The following is a 23,054-nucleotide window of genomic DNA, read 5'->3' as shown; positions in this document are numbered from 1 at the left end:
ACTGTGGGAGGAAACCGGAGCACCTGGAGGAAACCCACGCAGACACGGGGAGAATGTGCAAACTCCACACAGACGGTTGCCTGAGGTGGGAATTGAACCCGGGTCTCTGGCGCTGTGAGGCAGCAGTGCTAAACACTGGCATGCCGCCAGACTCATAATTAGATTACTTACAGCCCCTGCTAGTATATTAGTCCTCTTCTGATTTAGATGCAATCCGTTCTTCTTGTACAGGTCACTTCTACTCCAAAAAAGATTCCAATGATCCAAAAATATGAATCCTTCTCCCATACACCAGCTCCTCAGCCATGCATTCATCTGCTCTATCCTTCTATTCCTGCCCTCACTAGCTCGTAGCACCGGGAGTGTTTCAGATATTACTACTCTCGAGGACCTCCTTTTTAAATTCCTGCCTGTAATCACCCTTCAGAATCTCAATGTTTTCCCTTCTTATGTCGTTGGTTCTAATGTGGACAATGACCTCTTGCTGGCCCCTCTCCTCCTTGAGAACATTCTGCACCCTCTCTGAAACATCCTTGATCCTGGTATCAGGGAAGCAACACACCATTCTGCTTTTTCACTGCTGGCCACAGAAACGTCTGTCTGTATCTCGGACTAAACAATCCTCTAACACAATTGATCTCTTGGAACCCGATGTACCGCTTGTTGCACCAGAAACTTGCCTGTTCGTGCTATGTTCCCCTGTGAATTGATCATCTCTTACATTTTCCAAAACAGCATATCTGTTTGAAATGGGTATATCCACAAAAGACTCCTGCACTAGCTGCCTAATTCTCTTACCTTTCCTGGAGTAAACCCATCTATGTGACTGTATCTGAGACTTTCTCCACTTCCTATAACTGCCATCCATCACATACTGTTGCTGTTGCAAATTCCTCATTGCTTCTAACTGTGTCTCCAACTGCTCCATTCTATCTGATAAGATTCGCAGCTAAGAGACTTTATGACAGATATAATCTGCAGTAACCCTTAAACTCTCTTTTAAACTTTCACATCTGACAGGAAGTACATATCACTCTATTAAAGGCCATTTTTGCTCCTTCACAATCTGTAGACCCAGAAAATAACACTGTCTTATTCCTCTATGAAACACTGCCCCAGAATTAATAGTTTAATAGTTATGGCTTATATTTTAAGTGTAATCAAGAGACATATCTCAAAAAAATATATAATCAAGAAAGAACCCACCCTACTCACTACTGTAGACTTTCTGTAGGCCACTTAAAACAACAATCTGATTCCGTGCTGTTAACTTTGCCCATACAGTTCCTCCAAGATCAGTTGTGAATTTCACTGTTAGTTAATTTTCCCTGACGCACTCCGATGTCCAGCGATACATGAATTCAAACTGCAAAGTCAGTAACTCTGCAGGTACACTCTGGTGTCAGTTTTCTTTCTCTCTCTTTCTCTCTCTCTCTTTGTCTCTCTCTCTCTGTCTCTCTCTGTCTACTGCACTGACCTCACCATGTGCTTCCTTTGTCTGTTCTTCTCCCTTTTGAAACAGCTGTTGTTTTTTCAAAGTTCCAAAACAATGCAACAGCATATAAAACAGTCAATACTGCTCCTGGAATTTGAGGAAATCACCTCCAGCACCTAAAATATCTCAAAAAAGGAGCAGCTGTTACAGCCAGAAATTTTTCCTGTCCTCCATCTTGAATTACCTTGAAATAGAGGAGTTACAGGGAGATAGTCTAATTTCAGGTATGGGAAAAAGATAGATGGGTTACAGTCAGGGGACTGGAAGCGAACCAGTAGATAGTGCAGGGATCTCTGTGCTCATTCCCCTCAATAATAAGTATACCATTTTTGACACTTTTGGGCAGGTGGGGGAAGATTGATGACAAACCAGGGGAAAACAACAGTGGCCAGGTCTCTGACTCTGTGTCACAGAAGGGAAGGGGGTAGAATAGACTAGTGGTAGGAGACTCAATACTTAGAGGAATAGACAGGAGATTTGTGGTTGCAAGCGGGACTCTCGGAAAGTATGTTGCCTCCCAGGTGCCACAGTCCGGGAGGTCTCTGATCGAGTCTGTATTGAACTTGGTGCTAGGCAATGAGCTAGGCTAGATGTCAGATCTCTCGGAAGGAGAGCATTTCAGTGACAGTGACCACAATGGCCTCACCTTCTCCATAGCCGTGGAGAGGGATAGGAACAGACAGTATGGGAAGGTACTTAATTGGTGGAGGGGAAATTATACTGCTGTTAGACAGGAGCTGTCGAGTATAAATTGGGAACAATTGTTCTATGGGAAATTCACAACAGAAATGTGGAGGCTGTTTAAGGAGTACATGTTAAGGAGTGTTTGATAACTTTGTCCTGCTGAGATAGACAAGGGATGGTAAGGTGAAGGAGTCTTGGATGAAAGAGCAGGGGAGTTTGCTTCAGGTTGAGGAAGCAAGGATCTGGCATAGTCTTAGAGGATTACAGGATGAATAGGAGCAAACTCAAAAATAGACTGAGAAGAGCAAAGAGGGGACACAAAGCCTTGACGGGAAGAATTAGGGAAAACCTTAAGGTGCTCTACACTTACGTGAGGAATAATAGAGGAATCAGTGAGAAGATAGGGCCGATCAGGGATAGTGGTGAGAACTTGTGTCTGGAGTCTGAAGAGATAGCGGAGACCCAAAATGAGGTAGTTGCTTCAGTATTCACTAGAGAGAGGGACCTTGTTAATAGTGAGAACACCGTGGACCAGGTTAACAGGCTTGAACAGTTTGTTATTAAGCAAGTGAATATGCTGGAAATTCTGGGAAGCATCAGGACAGATAAGTCTCCAGGGCCGGACCAAATATATCCAAGATAACTCCGTGAAGTGAGGAATGAGATTGCTGCGCCTCTGGAGATGATCTTTGCATCAGCTGATTGGAGGTAGGAGAATGTTTTTCCTCTGTTCAAGAAATCGAATAGGGAAATCCCTGGGAATTACAGGCCAGTCAGTCTTATGTCTGTGGTAAGCAAGGTACTGGAAAGGATTCTGAGTGATAGGATTTATGACAAATTTATGACTATAGTTTGATTAAAGGTAGTCGGATGGCTTTGTGAGGGGCAGGTCATGCCTCACAAGCCTTGTTGAGGTCTTTGAGGAAGTGATGAGACAAGTTGACAAATGTCATGCAGTGGACATGGTGTATATGGATTTCAGTCAGGCATTTGATAAGGTTCCCTACAGTAGGCTCATTCCAAATGTTAGGAGGTTTGGAATACAGGGAAATTTGGCTGTCTGAATACAGAATTTGCTGGCCAAAAGAAGACAGGGAGTGGTAGTGGTCAGAAAACATTCCGCCTGGAGGTTGGTGACCAGTGGTGTCTGGCAAGGATCTGTTCTTGGGCCTTGGCTCTTTGTAGTTTTTATAAATGACTGGGATGAAGAAGTGAAAGGGTGGGTTAGTAAGTTTGTCAATTACACAAAGGTCGATGGTGTTGTACATGTTGTCAAGGGCTGTTGCAGGCTGCAGCAAGACATTGACAGGATGCAGAGATAGGCTGAGAAGAGACAGAGTTCAACTTAGATAAATGCAAAGCAATTCATTTTGGAAGGTCGAATTTGAATGCTGAATACTGGATTAAAGACAGGATTCTTCCAGTGTGGAGGAACAGCGGGATATTGGGGTCCAAGTGCATTGATCCCTCAAAGTTGCCACCCAAGTAAATAGGGTTATTAAGAAGGTGTGAAAAATGTGTTGCTGGAAAAGCGCAGCAGGTCAGACAGCATCAAAGGAGCAGGAGAATTGAAGTTTCAGGCATAAGCCTTTCTTCAGGAATGTAGAGGGAGGAGGAGAGCTGCTTCAAGGAAGGCATCCTTGCAAGAGGATTCGCAGTAGGTTGAAATCAACTAGGAGAAAGTGAGGACTGCGGATGCTGGAGATCAGAGCTGAAAAATGTGTTGCTGGAAAAGTGCAGCAGGTCAGGCAGCAGGAGAATCGACGTTTCGGGCATAAGCCCTTCTTCAGGAAGGATTTAGATGCTTTAGAGAGGGTGAGGAGGAGATTTACCAGGATGCTGCCTTGATTGGAGGGCTTGTCTTATGAAGAGAGGCTGAATGAGCTAGGGCTTTTCAAACTGGAGAGAAGAAGGAAGAGAGGTGACTTGACAAGAAGTCTACAAGGTAATGAGAGGCATGGGTGCAGTAGATAACCAGAGACTTTTCCCCAGGGCAGAAATGGCTGTCACGAGGGATCTTTATTTTAAGGTGAGTGGGGGAAGATACAGGGTGGATGTCAGAGGTCAGTTCTTTATGCAGAGAGTGGTGAGTGTGTGGAATGCAGTGCCAGTGGTGGTAGTAGAGTCAGAGACATTAGGAACATTTAAACGACTGCTGGACAAGCACATGGACGGCAGTAATTTGAGAGATGTTTAGGTTAGGTTGATCTTAGATTAAGATAAATGCTCAGCACAACATTGTGGGCCAAAGGGCCTGTGCTCTGCTGTATTGTTCTGTGTTCTATTCTCTGGCCTCAAATGGGAGTCCAGTGTGGTGTGTTGCTTCCCAGTTGCCAGAGTCCAGGATGTCTGAATGAAGCTGCAGAGCATTGTTAAGGGGGATGGTGAGCAGCCAGAAGTCATTGTGCACGTTGGCACAAATAACATAAATAGAAATAGAGATGAGGTCCTCCAGAGTGATGAGAGAGAGCTAGGAAAATGATAAAAACCAGGACCTTGTTAGTGTGCCATGTGCTAGTGAGGGTAGGGGGATATGACAGTTGAATGCTTGGCTGAAGGATCAGTGCGGGGCCAGGGATTCAAAGTTTTTGATCATTGGGATCTTTTCTGCGGCAGGGTAACCTGTACAAGGTGGATGGGTTGCACCTAAACTGGAGGGTGTCCAATATCTTGGTGACCTGGTTTGCTAGTGCTGCAAGGGAGAGTTTAAACTGGCATTTGGTTGGGATCCTCAACAGGAGGCAGGCAGATGCAATGCTCCAAAGAGATACAGTAATTAGAAAAAATAAGTTGAAGAGACAAGTCAGGTTGGAACAAGACTGGGAGCAAAGAGTGCCTGTTGGATTAAATTGCATTTATTTCAATGCCGTTGGTAAGGCCAATGAACTCAGGATGTGGATAGGTATTTGGGATTGGGATATTATAGCCATTACAGAACCATGGCTGAGGGAGGGACCTGTGCCAGAATACAGGTGCTTTAGACAGGACAGGGGTGGTGGAAGGAGGGGAGGGGATGTTGCATTTTGATTAAGGTGAGTATCAGCAGTAATCAGAGATGAAATAACTGAAGGAGCATCCAGTGAGGATTTGTGGTGGAGCTATGACATGTCAAGGGGATGATGACATAATTGGGGTTGTACTATCAGCCCCCAAATAGTCAAAGGGAATGAGAGGAACAAATAAACAGGGAGGCTGGGGAGACTTGCAGGATAAATAGGGTTGCCATAGTAAGAGATTTTAGTTTTCCTAACATAAACTGAAACTGCCAGAGCGTTAAGGGCTTAGATAGGCTTATGTTTGTTAAGTGCATTCAGGAAAGTTTCCTCAAGCATTATGTAGGGGGTCCTACTCTGGAAGGGGCAAAACTCGACCTACTCTTGGGCAAAAGTGCAGGACAGGGATGGAGGTGAATGTTGGGGGAGCACTTTGGGACGAGTGACCATCGTTTTATTAATTTTAAAATAGTTATGGGCATGGAGAAGACTTGTCCACAGATTCAAGTCCTAAATTGGGGCAAGGCAAGTGTCAATGGAATTAGACAGGAGGTTGATTGGAGTAGTTTGTTTGCAGGCAAAGTGACCTCTGACAAGTGGGAAGCCTTCACAAGTGAGACAGCTGGAGTTCAAGGTCTATATATTTCTGTGAGGGTGAAGAGGAAGGTTGGCAGGAATAGACAAGATGTATTGATGCCTTGACCAGAAAAAAGGAAGTGTGGCTCAGGTATAGGGAACTAGGATCAAAGGAATCCCTGGAGGTTTATAGGGAATACAGGAGTTTACTGAAGAAAGAAATCAGAAGGGCGAAAAGAGGGCACAGGATAGCGTTGGCTGAGAATATTAGAGTGAATCCAATGATGTACTTTTTAAGTTTTTTAAAAGGTAAAAGGATAATTGGAGAGAGAATAGGACTCCTCAGGGACCAAAGTGGACATGTATATGTCAAACCGCAGGAGTTGGGTGAGGTCCTCGTTGAATATTTCTCTGCTGGTTTATGATGGTGAACAACATGAAGATTTTGGAACTTGGAGAAGTTAGCAGTGATATCTTGGGGACAGTCTGTATCACAGTCGCGAAGGTGTTGGATGTATTAGAATGTATGATGGTGGATAAATCTCCTGGTCTTGACCAGTTATATCTAAGAACACTGCAAGAGGCTAGAGAAGAAATTGCGGGGGCCCTTGCTGATATTTTTGCGTCAATGTTAACCACAGGTGAGGTCCTGGACGACTGGAGGGTAGCCAGTTTTGTGCCATTCTTCAAGAAGGGCTGCAAAGAAAAGCCTGGAAATTATAGGCCAGTAAGCTGAACGTCTGTGGTGGGTAAATAGGTTGAGAAGATTCTGAGATAAAATATACATCCATTTGGAAAGACAGTATTTGATTAGGAGTAGTCAGCGTGGCTTTGTGAGTGGGAGATCATGTCTCACAAATTTGTGAGAGTTCATTGATGAAGTGACCAGGAACGTTGATGAGGCAGGACGATAGATGTAGTCTATATGGATTTCAGTAAGGCCTTTGATAAGGTTCCACATGGTAGACTGTTCTAGATGGTTAGTTCAAATGGAATCCAGGGCGAGCTCGCAAATTGGATATGAAATTGACTTGATGGTAGGTAGCAGAGGGTAATGGTAGAGGGATGTCTGTTAGACTGGTTACCTGTGTCTAGTGGAGTGCCTTAGGGGTCTGTTCTGGGCCTATTAATGTTTGTTATCTACGTCAGTGAGGGTGTTCAAAGCATGATTAGTAAGTTTGCAGATGACACTAAAATAGGCAGTATCGTGGACCGTGAGGAAGGTTATTAGAAATTGCAGCAGTAGCTTGATCAGCTGGAGAAGTGGGGCAAGAGATTGCAAATGGAGTTTGCAGTTGCTAGACTGGATAGGATTGGCGTTCACAAGGAGGAGGTATTAGCAATTCTGGAAAGTGAAAATAGAGAAGTCCCTGAGCTGAATGAGATTTACCCTAGGATTCTTGGGGAAGCCAGGGAGGAGATTGCAGAGCCTTTGGCTTTGATCTCTATGTTGTCATTGTCTTCAAGAAAAGTGCCGGAAAACTGGAGGATAGCAAATCTTGTTCCCTTGTTCAAGAAGTGGAGAAGAGGCAACCAGTGAGCCTTACTTCGGTTGTGGGTAAAGTGTTGGAAAGGGTTATAAGAGAGAGGATTTATAATCGTCTAAAAAGGAATAAGCTGATTAGGAATAGTCAACATGGTTTTATGAAGGGTGGGTGGTGCCTCTCAAACCTTATGGAGTTCTTTGAGAAGGTGACCAAACAGGTGGATGAGGGTAAAGTGGTTGATGTGGATTTCAGTAAGGCATTTGATAAGGTTCCCCATGGTAGGCTATTGCACAAAATATGGAAGTATGAGATTGAGTGTGATTTAGCGGTTTGGATGAGAAATTGGCTCACTGAAAGAAGACAGAGGGTAGTGGTTGATGGGAAATGTTCATCCTGGCATTCAGTTACTAGTGGTGTGCAGCAACGATCTGTTTTGGCGCCATTGCTATTTGTCATTTTTATAAATGACCTGGACAAGGGTGTAGAAGGATGGGTAAGTACATTTGCGGATGGCACCAAGGTTAGTAGATAGTGTATAGTCCCGAAGGATGTTGTAGGTTTCAGAGGGGCATAGATAAGCTGCAAAACTGGGCTGAGAGGTGGCAAATGGAGTTTGCCACCTCTCAAGTGATTCACTTTGGAAGGAGCAACATGAATAGAGTACTCGACTAATAGTAAGATTCTTGGTAGTGTAGATGAGCAGAAAGATCTGTGTCCATGTACATGGATCCCTGAAAGTTGCCACCCAGGTTGATAGGATTGTTAAGAAGGCAAAGTGTGGTAGCTTTTATTGTTGGAGAGATTGAGTTTTGGAGCCGTGAGGTCATGCTGCAGATGTACAAAACTCTGGTGTGGCCCCACTTGGAGTATTGTGTATAGTTAGGGTGACCGCATTATAGATTCCTTGCAGTGTGGAAACAGGTCCTTCGGCCCAACAAGTCCCCACCAACCCTCCGAAGAGTAATCTACCCAGACTCATTTCCCTACATTTACCCCTGACTAATGCACCTAACACTGTGGACCAGTGCTTGGCCAATTCACCTGACCTGCACATCTTTGGAATGTGGAAGGAAACCGAAGCACCCAGAGGAAACCCATGGGGAGAATGTGCAAACTCCACACAGTCATCCGAGGCAGGAATCAAGCCCAGGTCCCTGGCACTGTGAGGTAGCAGTGCTATCACTGAGCCACCGTGCTGCCCATAAGGCCATATAGCAAGGATGTGGAAGCTTTGGAAAGGATTCAGAGGAGATTTACTAGGATGTTGCCTGGTATGGAGGGAAGGTCTTATGAGGAAAAGCTGGAGGGACTTGAGGCTGTTATAGTATGAGAGAAGTTGATTGAGTGGCAACTTAATTGAGACATATAAGATAATCAGAGGGTTAGATAGAGTGGACAGTGAGTGCCTTTTCCGTCTGGCGTTGGCTAGCACGAGAGGACAAAGCTTTAAATTGAGGAGTGATAGATTTGTACTGAAAAATGTGTTGGTGGAAAAGCGCAGCAGGCCAGGCAGCATCAAAGGAACAGGAAGAATCGACGTTTCGGGCATCAGCCCTTCTTCAGGCAATCTTCAGGATTTCCTGAAGAAGGGCTTATGCCCGAAATGTCGATTCTCCTGTTCCTTTGATGCTGCCTGGCCTGCTGCGCTTTTCCACCAACACATTTTTCAGTACAAATCTATCACTCCTCAATTTAAAGCTCTGATCTCCAGCATCTGCAGTCCTCCCTTTCTCTGAGTGATAGATAGAGGATAGATGTCAGAGGTAGTTTCTTTACTCCGAGAGTAGTAGAAGCGTGGAATGGCCTGCCTGCAACTCGCCAACTTTAAGGGCATTTAAGTGGTCATTGGATAGACATAAGGATGAAAGTGGAATAATGTAAGTTAGATGGGCTTCAGATTGGTTTTGCAGGTCTGTGCAACATGGAGGGCTGAAAGGCCTGTACTGCATGTTCTATAAGTTTAATATAGCTAAGTGTGAGGCCTTGCATTTTGGAAAGTCAAATCAAAGTTGGAGTTTCATGGTGAATGATAGGGCCTTAAGAAACAGAGGATCTCGAAGCTCAGGTTCATAGTTCAGAAGGTGGAGTGACAGGAAGAAGGCTTTTTGCACACTGGCCTTCATCAGTCAGGGCATTGAGTAAAGAAGTAGAGAGAGTAGTGCTGGAAAAGCACAGCAGGTCAGGCAGCATCCGAGGAACAGGAAAATCGACGTTTCGGGCAAAAGCCCTTCATCAGGAAATGGGAAACGTCGATTTTTCTGCTATTCGGATGCTGCCTTACCTGCTGTGCTTTTCCAGCACCAAACTCTCGACTCTAATCTCCAGCATCTGCAGTCCTCACTTTCGCCTCATTGAGTAAAGAAGTTGGGAAGTTATGTTGCAGTTATACAGGACATTGGTGAGGTCACACTTGGAGTATTCTGTTCAGTTTGGTCACCTTGTTATAGAAAAGATGTTATTCAAAAAAAGAGTGCAGAGGAAATTTACACGAATGTTGCCCAGACTCAATGGCCTTGAGTTATAGGGAGAACTTGGACAAGCTAGAACTTTTTTCTTTAGAGTGTAGGAGACTGAGGGCAGAACTTAAGAGGTGTATAAGATCAGGAGAGGCATGGATAGGGTGAATACACTCCGTGTTTTCCCCAGGGTTGGGAAATCGCAGACTAGAGGGAGTTTGAGGTTGGAATAAAAGGGAACCTGAGGGGCAGCATTTTTACATGGAGTGTGGTACGTGTATAGAATGAGCTGCCAGTGGAAGTGGTTGAGTCGGGTACGTTAACATTTCGAAGGAATTTGGACAAATATGTGGATAGGAATGGATTAGAAGGACATGGGACAAGTGCAGGGAACTGGGGTTTGCATAGAAAGATTTTTTTGGAAATGTTTGGGCTCAAGGTCAGTCTCTGTGCTCCAGGATACTATGACTCTAAACGTGAGGTGATGCATTTGCGCAGGACAAACAAGGCAAGAGAATACATGATGAATGGTCGAACCCAGGGAAGCACCAAGGATCAGAGGGACCTTGTTGTACATATATACCAGCGCCATAAAGTTCAGGGCAGGTTCATAGATTCATACATTGCAGAAAAGGCCCACCAAGTCTGCACTGACATAACTGCTGCGAAAAGTGCACTAGTCCCAATTTCCTGCACTTGTCCCATATACTTGAATGTTATGATGTTTGAAATACTCAGCTAAATACCTTTAAAAGGTTACAAGATTTCGAGCCTCCACTACCTTCCCACGTGGTTAAATTCGATAAGAGGGCATATGATATACTTGTCTTTATTAGCCAAAGCATTGTGTTTAAGAGCAGGGAGGTGATGCTGAAATTGTATAAAATATTGTTGAGGCCTCAGCTAGAGTATTGTGTGCAGTCTGGAATCCACTTATAGAGTGCAGAGGGCATTTATCAAAGTTTTGCCTGAGCTGAAGAGTTCTGGGTAAGAAAAGTGATTAGGCACATTGGAGTTGTTTTCCTTAGTGCAGAGGAAATTGAGAGGGGACATTCAGATGTATTAGTTTCTTCACCACTGATGCTCACCAGAAGCAGCATCTTCCAGATGCACTACAGAAATTCACCAACGAACTTGAGAAAGCATCTTCCAAACACATCGGCACTTCCATCTGGAAGGACAAGGGGATACATGGGAACACTGCCACCTGCAAATTTCCCTCCAAGCCACTGACCATCCTGACTTTGAAATATATGTCTGTTACTACATTGTCACTGGGTCAGAATCCTGGAATTCCCTTGCTAAGGGCATTGTGAGTCAACCTACAAGCATGTGGGCTGCAGTGGCTCAAGAAGGCAGTTCACCATCACTTTCTCAAGGGGGCAACTAGGGACTGACAATAAAAATGCTGGCCAGTCAGTGATGTCCACATCCCAGCAAGTGATTTGAAAAACAATTGAGGGCCATAGATCAGGTAGACAGGAAAAAACATTTCCACTTGATGGAGGGATCAGTGACCATCAGATGGAGTGTTATACAGCTGCCCAGACCCCTCAAAATATTTTAAGAAGGTAATCGAGACCCAAACTTATTTTAAAAGCAAATGTGAAGTGCCTGTTCCAGACTGGCCAAACTACTCAAGTTTAATGTAAACACAATATATTTAAACGCTATAGTTAAAATACAACCGAAGAAAGAGGAATCTAGATAAACTTAACAGAATAATAGATACAGTAACTGCGACTAGTTAACTGTTCTAATGTAGTAACATTTCTTAATCACATTCCTGGGCAAAAAGGAAAATGCAGTCACAGATTCTCCCATGTCAGGAAGAAAAACGAAATCAAGAGAAAATTCATAGAGAAACAGCTAGGAGACATTCACTGAAGCTTCCAACTCTGTTGAGACCCCGGTAACTTCTGATGCTACTCAGAAATCCTGATCTGAGAGAGCTGGCTACACCCATGGGGCTGCATTAAAAGAAAACCAAGGCCTCCTATGCTCTTTATTAAAGTGATCTGCACTAGCCAGCTCAGTCCTAAAGAAGGATTATACCCGAAACATCGGCTCTCTTGTTCCTCAGATGCTTGAAGTGCTGTGCTTGCTCCAGCACTGTGCTTTAATAATTCTGACTCTTGAGCATCTGCAGTCTTCACTTTCTCCTAGCTCAGTATCTCTGCCTTGCAATCTCTCTTCAAAAAACACAGGACAAAAAGGCTTGATAAAGTGACAGCATCATCACAATTGATCTAAAGTAAGGGTCAGATGATTTAAAGGAGATGTAATGAGAAACCTTTTCACCCAGACGATGGTAGGAATCTGGAACTCAATGTCTGTAATAAGGGTGGGAGAGGCAGAAGCCCTCATAGTATTTAAGGAGTACTTAATATGCACTTACAACGTCAAAAGTAAAAAGAAAATGGAATTAAAACAGGTTTTGACTGGTTTGGACATGATGGGCTAAAGGGCCTTTTTCTGTGTTCTATATCAAATAAAAGTTTTAAGTAATATAGTGAAAGTATGAGGCCCCAGTACAGATCCCTAGGAGGCGTAGTCTGCTAATATGGATAGTTCCTCCATTTTTCTGCACACTATGTCTTACATTATAACCTGTCATCCACCCCAAACAAAGACTCACTCTGAACCCATCTTGCTATTTGGACCTTACCAGAAATTTTACAGACTTTCTTGTCAACAACATCCATATATGCGATCATATCCATCACATTCTCACTGGTCTTCTGTGGTCAGATTATATTTCTTAACTATGATGTTACGTGAGACTTGGAGGTAGAATAGAGAACTCTTATCAGGTTATACACGTTATGAAGTCTTATTTTCTGTTTTCTTTCAGCCCGACTAACCTGTTTGAATCAGGAGCTTTGGTGAATATTCAGCAGCCGCTAATACAGACAGACAGTGCTGGTGTCCTAATGGCTGTGGACTCAAAGGTATAGAGATCTTTTTGTCTGGTAAATATATTGAGGTTCCAATTAGGAGTCATTCTGTCGCATGATTTATGTGACACATTGATACATATATTGTGTAAAATAGAACTCTCCCTACTTTGTTGTCAGGTCATATCTTTCTTCAGATATGGTGAAAAAAGTTTGTTACATGCAATGTGTCTTTCCTGAATGAATCTGGTGCCCTTTCAGTGCAACAGCGCACTGTATTTCCACAGCATCATTGGCTTTCATTTGTATATTAATGTTATCCCAGATGTTTGAGTAACCGAAAATCATTGGGCACTTACTGGAGTTGGAGCAACTTTATCTTGCTCCTTTTCACGATTAATCTGTTTCAATGTCAACTTTTGATGGGCTGGTAAAACTGACGAGCTGTCTGCCAGATGCCCTTTGAGGGCTTTCAAAGCACACAAACTAGTTTATATTTGACTCATTTATTATAATTTGGTACAGCTCGAAAAGCAGGCAAGGATTCCCTAATATGACTAATCTGTCAGTGGAAGAGAGGTATTGTCCACAGGCTTGGAAAGGTAAAAGGATGAGATTGAGAGGGGAAGAATAAATTGCGTAGAGTTGAGATCTCAGACAGTGCAGTGATCGAGATACCCTCTTGACAGAGATTGGTAGTGGATGGAAAGTATTCTGTCTAGAGGTTGGTGACCAGTGCTGTCCTGCAGGGATCTTCTCTTGGGCTTCTGCTCTTTACAGTTTTTATGAATAACTTGGATGAAGGGTGGGTTCGTAAGTATGTCACAAGTTCTATCATTGAGCAAACCTGGCATGTAAATTCATCACAAAACCAGCCTTGAAGATTGAGAATTAGTTTGAGATCAGCAACCTTTTTTTCTGACATTGGATGTGGGCATCACTGGCGAGGCCAGTATTTATTGCCCATTCCTCGTTGCCTGGTGGACAGATCTTCCTCCTTGAAGGACATTAATGAACCTGAGGTTTTTATAAAAATCAGCACTGATTGCATGTTTGCAGTAGACATTTATTTAAAATTCCAGATTTTTGTTTTAAAATTCAGATTTCACCATTTGCCATTGTGGAATTCAAAGCCATATCTCCAGAACAGAGATCTCAAGAACTCCACTTCTCGGCCTATCTCTGCATCCTGTCAATGTCTTTTTGCAGCCTGCAGCAGCCCTCGACAACATCTACAACACCATCGACCTTTGTGTTATCGGCAAATTTACGAACCCACCCTTCCACTTCTTCATCCAAGTCATTTATAAAACTGTAAAAAGCAGAAGCCCAAGAGAAGATCCCTGCGGGACAGCACTGGTCACCAACCTCTAGACAGAATACTTTCCATCCACTACCAATCTCTGTCTTCTTTTGTCCAGCCAATTCTGTATTCAGACAGCCAGATTTCCCCGTATCCGATACCTCCTAACTTTCTGAATGAGCCTACTGTGGGGAACCTTATCAAATGCCTGACTGAAATGTTTGTGCCACATCCACTGCTCGACCTTCATCAACTTGTCTTGTTGCATCTCAAATAACTCAGTAAGGCTTGTGAGGCATGACCTGCTCCTTCACAAAGCCATGCTGACTATCTTTAATCAAACTATGTTTTTCTAAACACTCGTAAATCCTATTTCAGAGAATCCTTTCCAGAACTTTGCTTACCACAGATGTAAGTCTGACTGGTCTGTAATTCCCAGGGATTTCTTTATTCTCTTTCTTGATCTGAGGAACAACATTCACCTCCCTCCAATCAGCCTGTACTACTCCCGTGGAGAGTGAAGATGCAAAGATCCTCACCAGAGGCACAGTAATCTCATTCCTCACTTCCGGTAGAAATCTTTTGATATATCTGGTCTGACCCTGGGGACCTAATCTGTCTTGATGCTTCCCAGAATTTCCAGCACATCCATTTTCTTAACATCAGTCTGTTGAAGCCTGTTAACCTGTCCATGGCGTTCTCACTATCAACAAGATCTCTCTTGCTAGTGAATACTGAAGCAAAAAACTCATTTAGGGCCTCCCCACCTCTTCAGACTCCTGGCACAAGTTCCCTCCGCTATCCGTGATCAGCCCTACCCTCTCCCTGACAATTGTATTATTCCTCACGTAAGTGTAGAATGCCTTTGGGTTTTCCTTAATCCTTCCCACCAAAGCTTTTCCATGCCCTCTCCTTGCTCTCCTCAGTCCATTTTTGAGTTCTTTCCTATCTACCCTGTAATCCTCCAAAGCTGTGCCAGATCCTTGCTTCCTCGACCTTAAGTAGGCTTCCTTCTTCCTCTTGATGAGAAGCTCCTCTTCTCTTGTCATCCACACCTTACCATTCTTTGTCTGTCTCAGTGGGACAAAGTTATCCAACATTTGCAACATGTGCTCCTTAAACAGCCTCCATATATCTGTTGTGAGTTTCCCGTAGAACAATTGTTCCCATCTTATACTCCACAGCTTCTGTCTAATAGCAGTATAATTTCCCCTCCCCCAATTAAGTACCTTCTCATAATGTCTGTTCCTATCCCTCTCCGTGGCTACAGCAAAGGTGAGGCAGTTGTGGTCACTATCACTGAAATACTCTCCCACCGAGAGATCTGACACCTGGCTTGGGTCGTTTCCGAACACTAAATCTAATACGACCTCCCCCTCCAGTTGGCCGATCTACATTTTGAGTCAGGAATCGTTGCTGGACACACTTGACAAAATCTGTTCCATCCAGACCATCTGCTCTAAGGAGATTTCAATCAATATAGTGGAAGTTGAATTCACCCATAACAAAAACTCTGTTAAATCTGCATCTTCCCAAAGATCTGCTGTCCGTCTCTCTGCTGCTCCTTTTCTGCAGCTGTGTTGGACTCTCTAATTAGCAATGCTACTCCCCTCCTCTTTTACCCCCTCCCTGTTCTTTTTCAAAGATCTAAATCCTTTAATGTCCAGCAACCATTCCTACCCCTGTGAAATCCATGTTTCTGTTATGGCCACAACATTGTAGTTCCAAGTACTGATCCATGCTCTAAGTTCTTCATGCTTATTCCTGACACCTTGCATTGAAACAGACACACTTTAACCCATCCCTTTGCCCTATCAACTGTGTATCCTTCCTGGATTAGTGGTGCTGGAAGAGCACAGCAGTTCAGGCAGCATCCAACGAGCAGCGAAATCGACGTTTCGGGCAAAAGCCCTTCCCGAAACGTCGATTTCGCTGCTCGTTGGATGCTGCCTGAACTGCTGTCCTCTTCCAGCACCACTAATCCAGTATTTGGTTTTCAGCATCTGCAGTCATTGTTTTTACCCTGTATATCCTTCCTGACAGACTCTCTGCATTCTATTTCAGCCTGTTCAACAACTACCCTCTCCTCTGATCTATAGTTCCCACCCCCCTGCCAAACTAGTTTAAACCCTCCCTAGGTGCTCTTGCACTTCTCCCTTGCAGGACATTGGTGCCACTCCAGTTTAAGCGCAGTCCGTTGTTCATGTACTGGTCCCACCTTCTGCAGAAGGTACCCCAATGATCTACGTATCTGAAGCCCTCCCTCCTTCACCAGCCCTGTAGACATGTGTTTAGCTGCACTCACTGCCTGTTCCTCTCCTGACTATTACGTGGCATTGATAGTAATCCTGAGGTTACTACCCTGCTCATCCTGCTTTTTAGCTTCCAATCTAACTCCCTGAAATCACTTTCGATCCTCATCCCTTTTCCTAGCCATGTCATTCTGGGTTCACCATGACTTCTGGCTGCTCACCCTCTCTTCCCCCCCCTCCCCCCCACCCCGCCCCAGAATCTTGTAGACTCAATCAGAGACCTCCCGGACTGTGGCACCTGGGATGCAGCATAACTTCCGAGAGTCCCGTTCACAGATCTCCTGTCCATTCCTCTAACTATAGAGTCTCCTACCATTAGCACTTGTGTATTCTCTGCCCCGTGCTTCCCTTCTGAGCCACAGAGCCAGACTTAGTGCCAAAGACCTGGCCACTCTGGCTTTCCCCGCCTGAGCGGAATGGTAACAGGGGATCTCTGCACTGCCTGCCTGTTCCCTTTCCGTTCCCAAACTGTAACCCATCTACATTTGTCCTGTACCTGAGGTGAGACAACCTCCCTATAACTCCTCTTTATTACCCCCTCTGCCTTCCAAATGATCCGAAATTCATCGAGCTCCAGCTCCAGTTCCCTAACACAGTTTCCGAGGATGAAGTCAGTGAGGACCCTAGTGGTGACCCTTACTGCTCACATCCTACAGTAGGAACATGCAACTGCCCTAACATCCATTCCCACTGTTCTGAATTCCGAAAAAGACTTGCGATAAAACTAGTAACCTCACCGAATCAGCGCACAAACCTTTTTTTTGGTTAGCGGAGGAGGATGAGTGGGAGACACAGCCTAAGTAGTGTTTCAGGTAAAGCAACTACCCAAATATATTACCTCACTTACTCAGCAGTCCTGTGTCTGTTCCTGATCAGCGTGCACTCTGTCTATTCTCGAGATAAGGTATTAAAGGAGGAATTTACCTTCCAGGCAGCCCTCTGTCCTCGTTCTCACCACTGCTGCTACTGCTGCAAAAATGAAGGCTGCTGCTATCTTGGGGACAGTCCATATCACAATAGAGGAGGTGTTGGATGAATTTGAATTTATGTACGTGGATAAAACTTCTGGTCCTGACCAGATATATCCAAGAACCCTGCAAAGAGGTTTGGGACGAAATTGCAGGGGCACTGGCTGATATTTTTGCAGCATCATTAGCCATGAGTGAGGTCCTGGAAGACTGGAGGGTAGTGAATGTTGTACCATTATTCAAGAAGGGCTGCAAAGAAAAACCTGGGAATTATAGACTAGGTCACTTTAGCATCTGTGTTTGTAATTTACTTGAGAAGATTTTGAAATGTTCTAAGTACATACATTTAGAAAGACAGGGTTTGATTAGGAGTAGTCAGCGTGACTTTGAGAGTGGAAGATCGTGCCTTGCAAATTTGTTAGAGTTCTTTGATGAAGTGACCAGGAAGGTTGACAAAAGCAGGGCGGTAAACATAACTTGTATGGATTTCAGTGATGCTTTTGATAAGGCTCCACATGGTAGACTGCTCTGGAATGTTAGATTGCATGGAATCCAGGGCTAGCTGGCAAATTGGATACAAAATTGGCTTGATGGTCAGAAGCAGAGGGTAATGGTGGAGGGATGTTTGTTAGACTGGAGGCCTGGTGTGCCTCAGGGGTCAGTGCTGGGGCCCCTTACTGTTTGTTATCTATATTAATGATTTGGATAAGAATGTACAAGGCATGATTGGTATGTTAGCAGATAATACTAAAATAGGCAGTACCATGTACAGTGAGGAAGGTTGATCACCTGGGGAAGTGGGCCGAGAAATGGCAAATGGAGTTTAATATAAATAAGTGTGAGGTCTTGCATTTTGGAAAGTCAAATCAAGGTAGGAGTTTCATGGTGAATGGTAAGACCTTAAGGAGTTTAGTGGAACAGAGGGACCTTTGAGTTCCAGTTCACAGTTCTCTGAAAGTGGAGTCACAGGTAGACAGGGCAGTGAAGAACGGTTTTGGCACACTGGTCATCAGTCAGGGCATTGAGTATAGAAGTTGGGAATTTATGTTGCAGTTATACAGGGCCTCACTTAGAATATTGTATTCAGTTTTGGTCACTTTGTAATAGGAAGGCTGTTATTAAACTGGGAATAATGCAGAAGAAATTTACAAGGATGTTGCCAGGACCCAATGGTCTGAGTTATAGAGAGCAGTCGAACAAGCTAGGACTTTTTTCTGTAGCGTGTAGGAGACTGAGGAGGTAACCTTATAGAGGTGTATAAGATCATGAGACGCACTCTCACGATTGAGTGAATGCACTCAGTCTTTATTCCAGAGTGGGGAATCAAGGACTAGAGGGCATCAGTTTAAGGTTAGAGGGGAAGGAATAAAAGGGAATCTGAGGGACACCCTTTTTACACAGAGGGTGGTACACATATGGAATGAGCTGCCACCGAAAGTGGTTGAAGCGGGTACATTAATAATATTTCAAAAGAAGTTGGACAATTTGGAAAGGATTAGAAGGACATGGGGCAAGTGCAGGGAAATGGGGTTAGCGTGAACATACATTTTGGTCGGTGTGGACCGGTTTAGGCCAAAAGGCCTGTCTGTTGAACACTTTCAAGTTGTGAACCTTCTGTTACCACCCCACCCCCACACCGCCATTGTCCTGCCAGTCTTACTTGTGACCATTTAATCTGGACAACCATCATCCTTTCTCCCCCAGCACTCCACCCCCAAGCTATTGCATAAATGCTGTCTCCTCCACAATTCACTTCATCTCTGAAGAGTCATCGAGACTTGAAATGCTAACTTGCATTCTCTCCATGGCTGCTGCCTGACTCCCTGTGATCTCCAGCATTTTCTTGTTTTCATTTCAGGATTGACTGTGTATTCTTCTTCAGCAAGCCTATAATGTTCCTTTGTTGTGCAGTGATCCTCTGGATTGTTAGTAAACTCTGCTCAGATTGTCTGACTCAAGGTGCCTTGGTATCATAGGTACCTCTCACAGTGTGTAGATGAGTACAATGATCAGTTTCTCTGTATCTCCTTGTTTTAGGCTGAAGCAAGCCAAGGTGATTTGAGTACACTGGCTAATGTCATCACCTCACTAACAGACCTCAGCAAGGGCAAGGAGGAGTCACAGAGCCTGGGTGACTTGACAGCAATTGAAGCACTTCATAATGGAGACATCAATATCACAGAACTGCAACAAGAGGACCAGTCTACCAATGAGATTACACGGTACACAACCAACACTCAATGTGCCAGCTACCTGTAACCTCATGGCTCCCTGTCTGGGTTCTCTGAATAAAGAGCAAAACGATGACTTATCACTATTTCCACTTTAACTGATGATGTGAGTCACAATCAGTCAAAATGGCAGTCTGTGTTTTGGTTCTGGTAATCAGGGATTATTTTTGGAGTTTATTAGTGCTTGCTTCAGTAAAAGCTGTATTAGTTGTTGAGTTTCTGAAGCACCAGTGTAAAAATGAAAATCAGAACCTGTTGTACAGTGACCAGCTTACCATACAGTTTTTTCTCTCAGAAAGGAGTGTCCGCTGTCACATTTACTTATGGTGTCCCAGGGAGAATGATTGCTACTGGAATGTGTACAAGTTTATCATAGATGGTAACAAGATCTTTGGCTGCAACACTTCCTACACTCAGCTATTTTGTCAGCACTGACTTTTTAGGTTTGCATGTGAAGAATGGATGTTTAAGCAAGTTCACAGAGGCAGTATCTCCAGAAAGAAGAAGAAATAGTGAGGTCCTTGAGTCAGCGATCATTATTTACTTGTATGCAGAGATAGCTGTAACCAGGAATATACTAACCTGAATCTTGTTGTGATATCAGTGAAGTTGTCCACATCAGTGTTATCATAAATCTGGCAGCAACTTCTGTTGCCATCTGCAGGTCTATGGTGAACTATGGAAATCGTGAAGTTGATGTAGTCATACCTGCTCTTTTGCAGGCACCTTGTTGCAGGCCTCATGATAGAGTTAGTATTGAAGTATCTTTAGTGATGTGAATTTGGGTATTTGCCTGCTAATCTCACACTATTAAATTGCTGAAAAATGTTGAGCTGGCGCTTTCTGTAATGTGTTAAATCATGTAATAATTGATCATTATTGATGAACAATCCTCTGGCCTTTAATCGTTTTTTCAAATATGGAGTATCATCCTCTCAGGGGAAAATTAATGTTGCACCATAAATACAATAAAATATTATTTCCTTTCTCCATTTTTCTGTTTTACCATTTTCACTTGATTTCACCTATACAAAGTAAATGTAATTTATTAAGTTTCTTATGAAGATTTGTAGCTTGTGTTGTGGATGTGGTTGTGGGTTAACTCGCCAATATTTATAAATATCAAGCGGAGTAAAACAAGAATGCTTCATGGAAGTCACACTGAGGTTGTTGTCTAGCATAGTGACAAAACGTTTGCATGACAACACACCAGCTTGGCAAGCAAGCCTACGACCACATCCACAACACAAACTATGAATCTTCACAAGAGCCTTAAGAAACTATGGACGTAACAAGTTCAAACTGGTCCAATGATGGGAATCCTTTACCAATCAAATGAGCTCCACCTGTGAACAACTCTATTTCGTCCATGAATGCCTCAAGAACCAGGTACTTACACGCAGCGTTAGGTACAGATCACCACTCAACAACCCACAGGCAAGAAAAACTGCAGAACAAAACGGTGACTGGTGATCAACGATGCCCGTGACCACCTCCACAAATATGAATGGGAAGTTGCGCGCAAAAGATCACGGTCCCTGAACACGACTGACCAACAGTGGACTGCAACCCTGCAACAGGCCATCAGCACCCAATACTACATGGCCAGAACCATGAAGAAATTGACACTACAGGAGAAACTCACCACATCAATTCACAATAAGAACATGCTCAAACCAGCCACGTGGATAAGAAATCTGTCCAACAGCCCATTAAAAGAAATCGAGAAAGCCTGTTATGCAGACTCAATTATAACTACAGAAATGCCAAGAAAACTGACTTCCTAGCTGATCTCTAATCAACACTGAAATTTAATGGACTCGTGGACAAAACACAACAGGCCATCCAACTATAGTCCCCTGTTTTAACCGAAGAAGTGAATTGAACAACTACAACATGTCAGAAAGAAAAGACCTTGAAGGACTAAGGAGAGATTAAAGACATCATAATCCTACCAGCGGATAAAGGGTGCAGAAACACCACAATGAACAAACTGAATTACATTGAAAAAGCAGAGGTGCTACTTGGAGATACCCATACTTCTGAAAAGATGGAGCTCGACCCCACACCACAGTTAGAGAACAGGATTGTTTATAACATAAAAAAACTCTAACAGCCTAGACAGATAACCAAGACGGATTACCTCAAAATGAAACCTGAAGGCTCCAACACCCCTCCGCTTTTTTGGACTCCCCAAGGTGCATAAACCAGACATCCCCCTCAGAACATAGTTTCTCTATGGGGCACACCTACACAATCTGCACTACATTACAGTAGATTGTGAAACATCTTGTCAATGGGTCAACCCACACCATCCACTCAGCTCAGGAATTCCTCAACAACCTCAGGAACATTAAAATCAATAATGATGAAATCATGGTTTCCTTTGACATTGCAGCCTCCTTTGACATACCACTGGTGAAAGAAACACTCACAGCACTACTGGAAGAACTGAAAACACTGATCTCCAACAATACCATCAGCAAGGACATTGTAGTCAAACTACTGGATTTATGCTCACCATTCACTTCACCTTCAACAGCCAAGCATATTAACAAATGACTGGCACACCCACGGAATCACCCATAGTAGGACTCACAGCAGAAGCAGCCATACAAAGACTGGAACGCACAACCCTCCTCGTAATCCAACCCAAACTATGGATCGGATAAATGGGAGTCACATTTGTCATCATCAAATTCACAAAGTTAAAGGAAACAGACCATCTCATCAACAATCTATTCATCGGTTTCAAATTCACCGAAGAGGAGGAAAACAACAATGAACTCCCATTCATAGACGTTATGGTAGAACAAAGGGCCGGTGGAGAGTTCCTATCCAAAGTATGGGAAATGTTCATCCTGGAGTTCAGTTACTAGTGGTGCACCGCAAGGATCTGTTTTGGGGCTTCTGCTGTTAGTCATTTTTATAAATGACCTGGATGAGGGCATAGAAGGATGGGTTAGTAAACTTGCAAATGACACTAAGGTTGGTGGAGTTGTGGACAGTCCAGAAGGATGTTATAGGTTATAGTGGGACATAGGTAAATTGCAGAGTTGGACTGAAAGATATCAAATGGAGTTTAATGCAGAAAGGTGTGAGGTGATTCACTTTGGAAGGAGCAATAGGAATAAAGAGTGCTGGGCTAATGGTAAGATTCTTGGTAGTGTGGATGAGCAGAGATATCTCGGTGTCCATGTGCATAGATCCCTGAAAGTTGCCACCCAGATTGATAGGATTGTTAAGAAGGTGTACAGCTTTTATTGGTAGAGGGATTGAGTTTCAAAGCTGAAAATGTGTTGCTGGAAAAGCGCAGCAGGTCAGGCAGCATCCAACTGATTGAGTTTCAGACCCATCAAGTCATGTTGCAGCTGTACAAAATTCTGATACGGCCGCAATTGAGTATTGCATACAGTTCTGGTCACTGCATTATTGGAAGGATATAGAAGCATTGAAAAGGGTGCAGAGGAGATTTGAGAAGATTTTACCTTGTATGGAGGGAAGATCTTATGAGGAAAGGTTGAGGGACTTAAGGCTGTTTTAGTAAGAGAGAAGAAGGTTGAGAGGTGACTTAATTGAGACATGCAAGATGATCAGAGGATTAGATAGGGTGGACAGTGAGAGCCTTTTTCCTCGGATGGTTTAGGCTAGC

At 43.7% G+C, this 23,054-nt stretch overlaps 1 protein-coding gene across 7 annotated transcripts in view; it reads left to right on the top strand.

The window, feature by feature from the left end:
* LOC140483959 (nuclear receptor subfamily 2 group C member 2-like) overlaps positions 1-23,054 on the top strand; it is a 223,988-nt gene that overhangs the window by 86,060 nt on the left and 114,874 nt on the right. For all 7 annotated transcript variants that reach the window (XM_072582824.1, XM_072582825.1, XM_072582826.1 and 4 more), the window contains 2 exons: positions 12,546-12,642; positions 19,209-19,393. In XM_072582824.1, coding sequence (XP_072438925.1) covers positions 12,546-12,642; positions 19,209-19,393 — 282 coding nt within the window. The remainder of the gene's footprint in view (positions 1-12,545; positions 12,643-19,208; positions 19,394-23,054) is intronic.

The sequence above is a fragment of the Chiloscyllium punctatum genome, chromosome 12, assembly GCF_047496795.1.
Source record: "Chiloscyllium punctatum isolate Juve2018m chromosome 12, sChiPun1.3, whole genome shotgun sequence".
NCBI classification, from domain to species: domain Eukaryota; kingdom Metazoa; phylum Chordata; class Chondrichthyes; order Orectolobiformes; family Hemiscylliidae; genus Chiloscyllium; species Chiloscyllium punctatum.
This window is presented reverse-complemented; position numbering and strand designations above follow the sequence as displayed.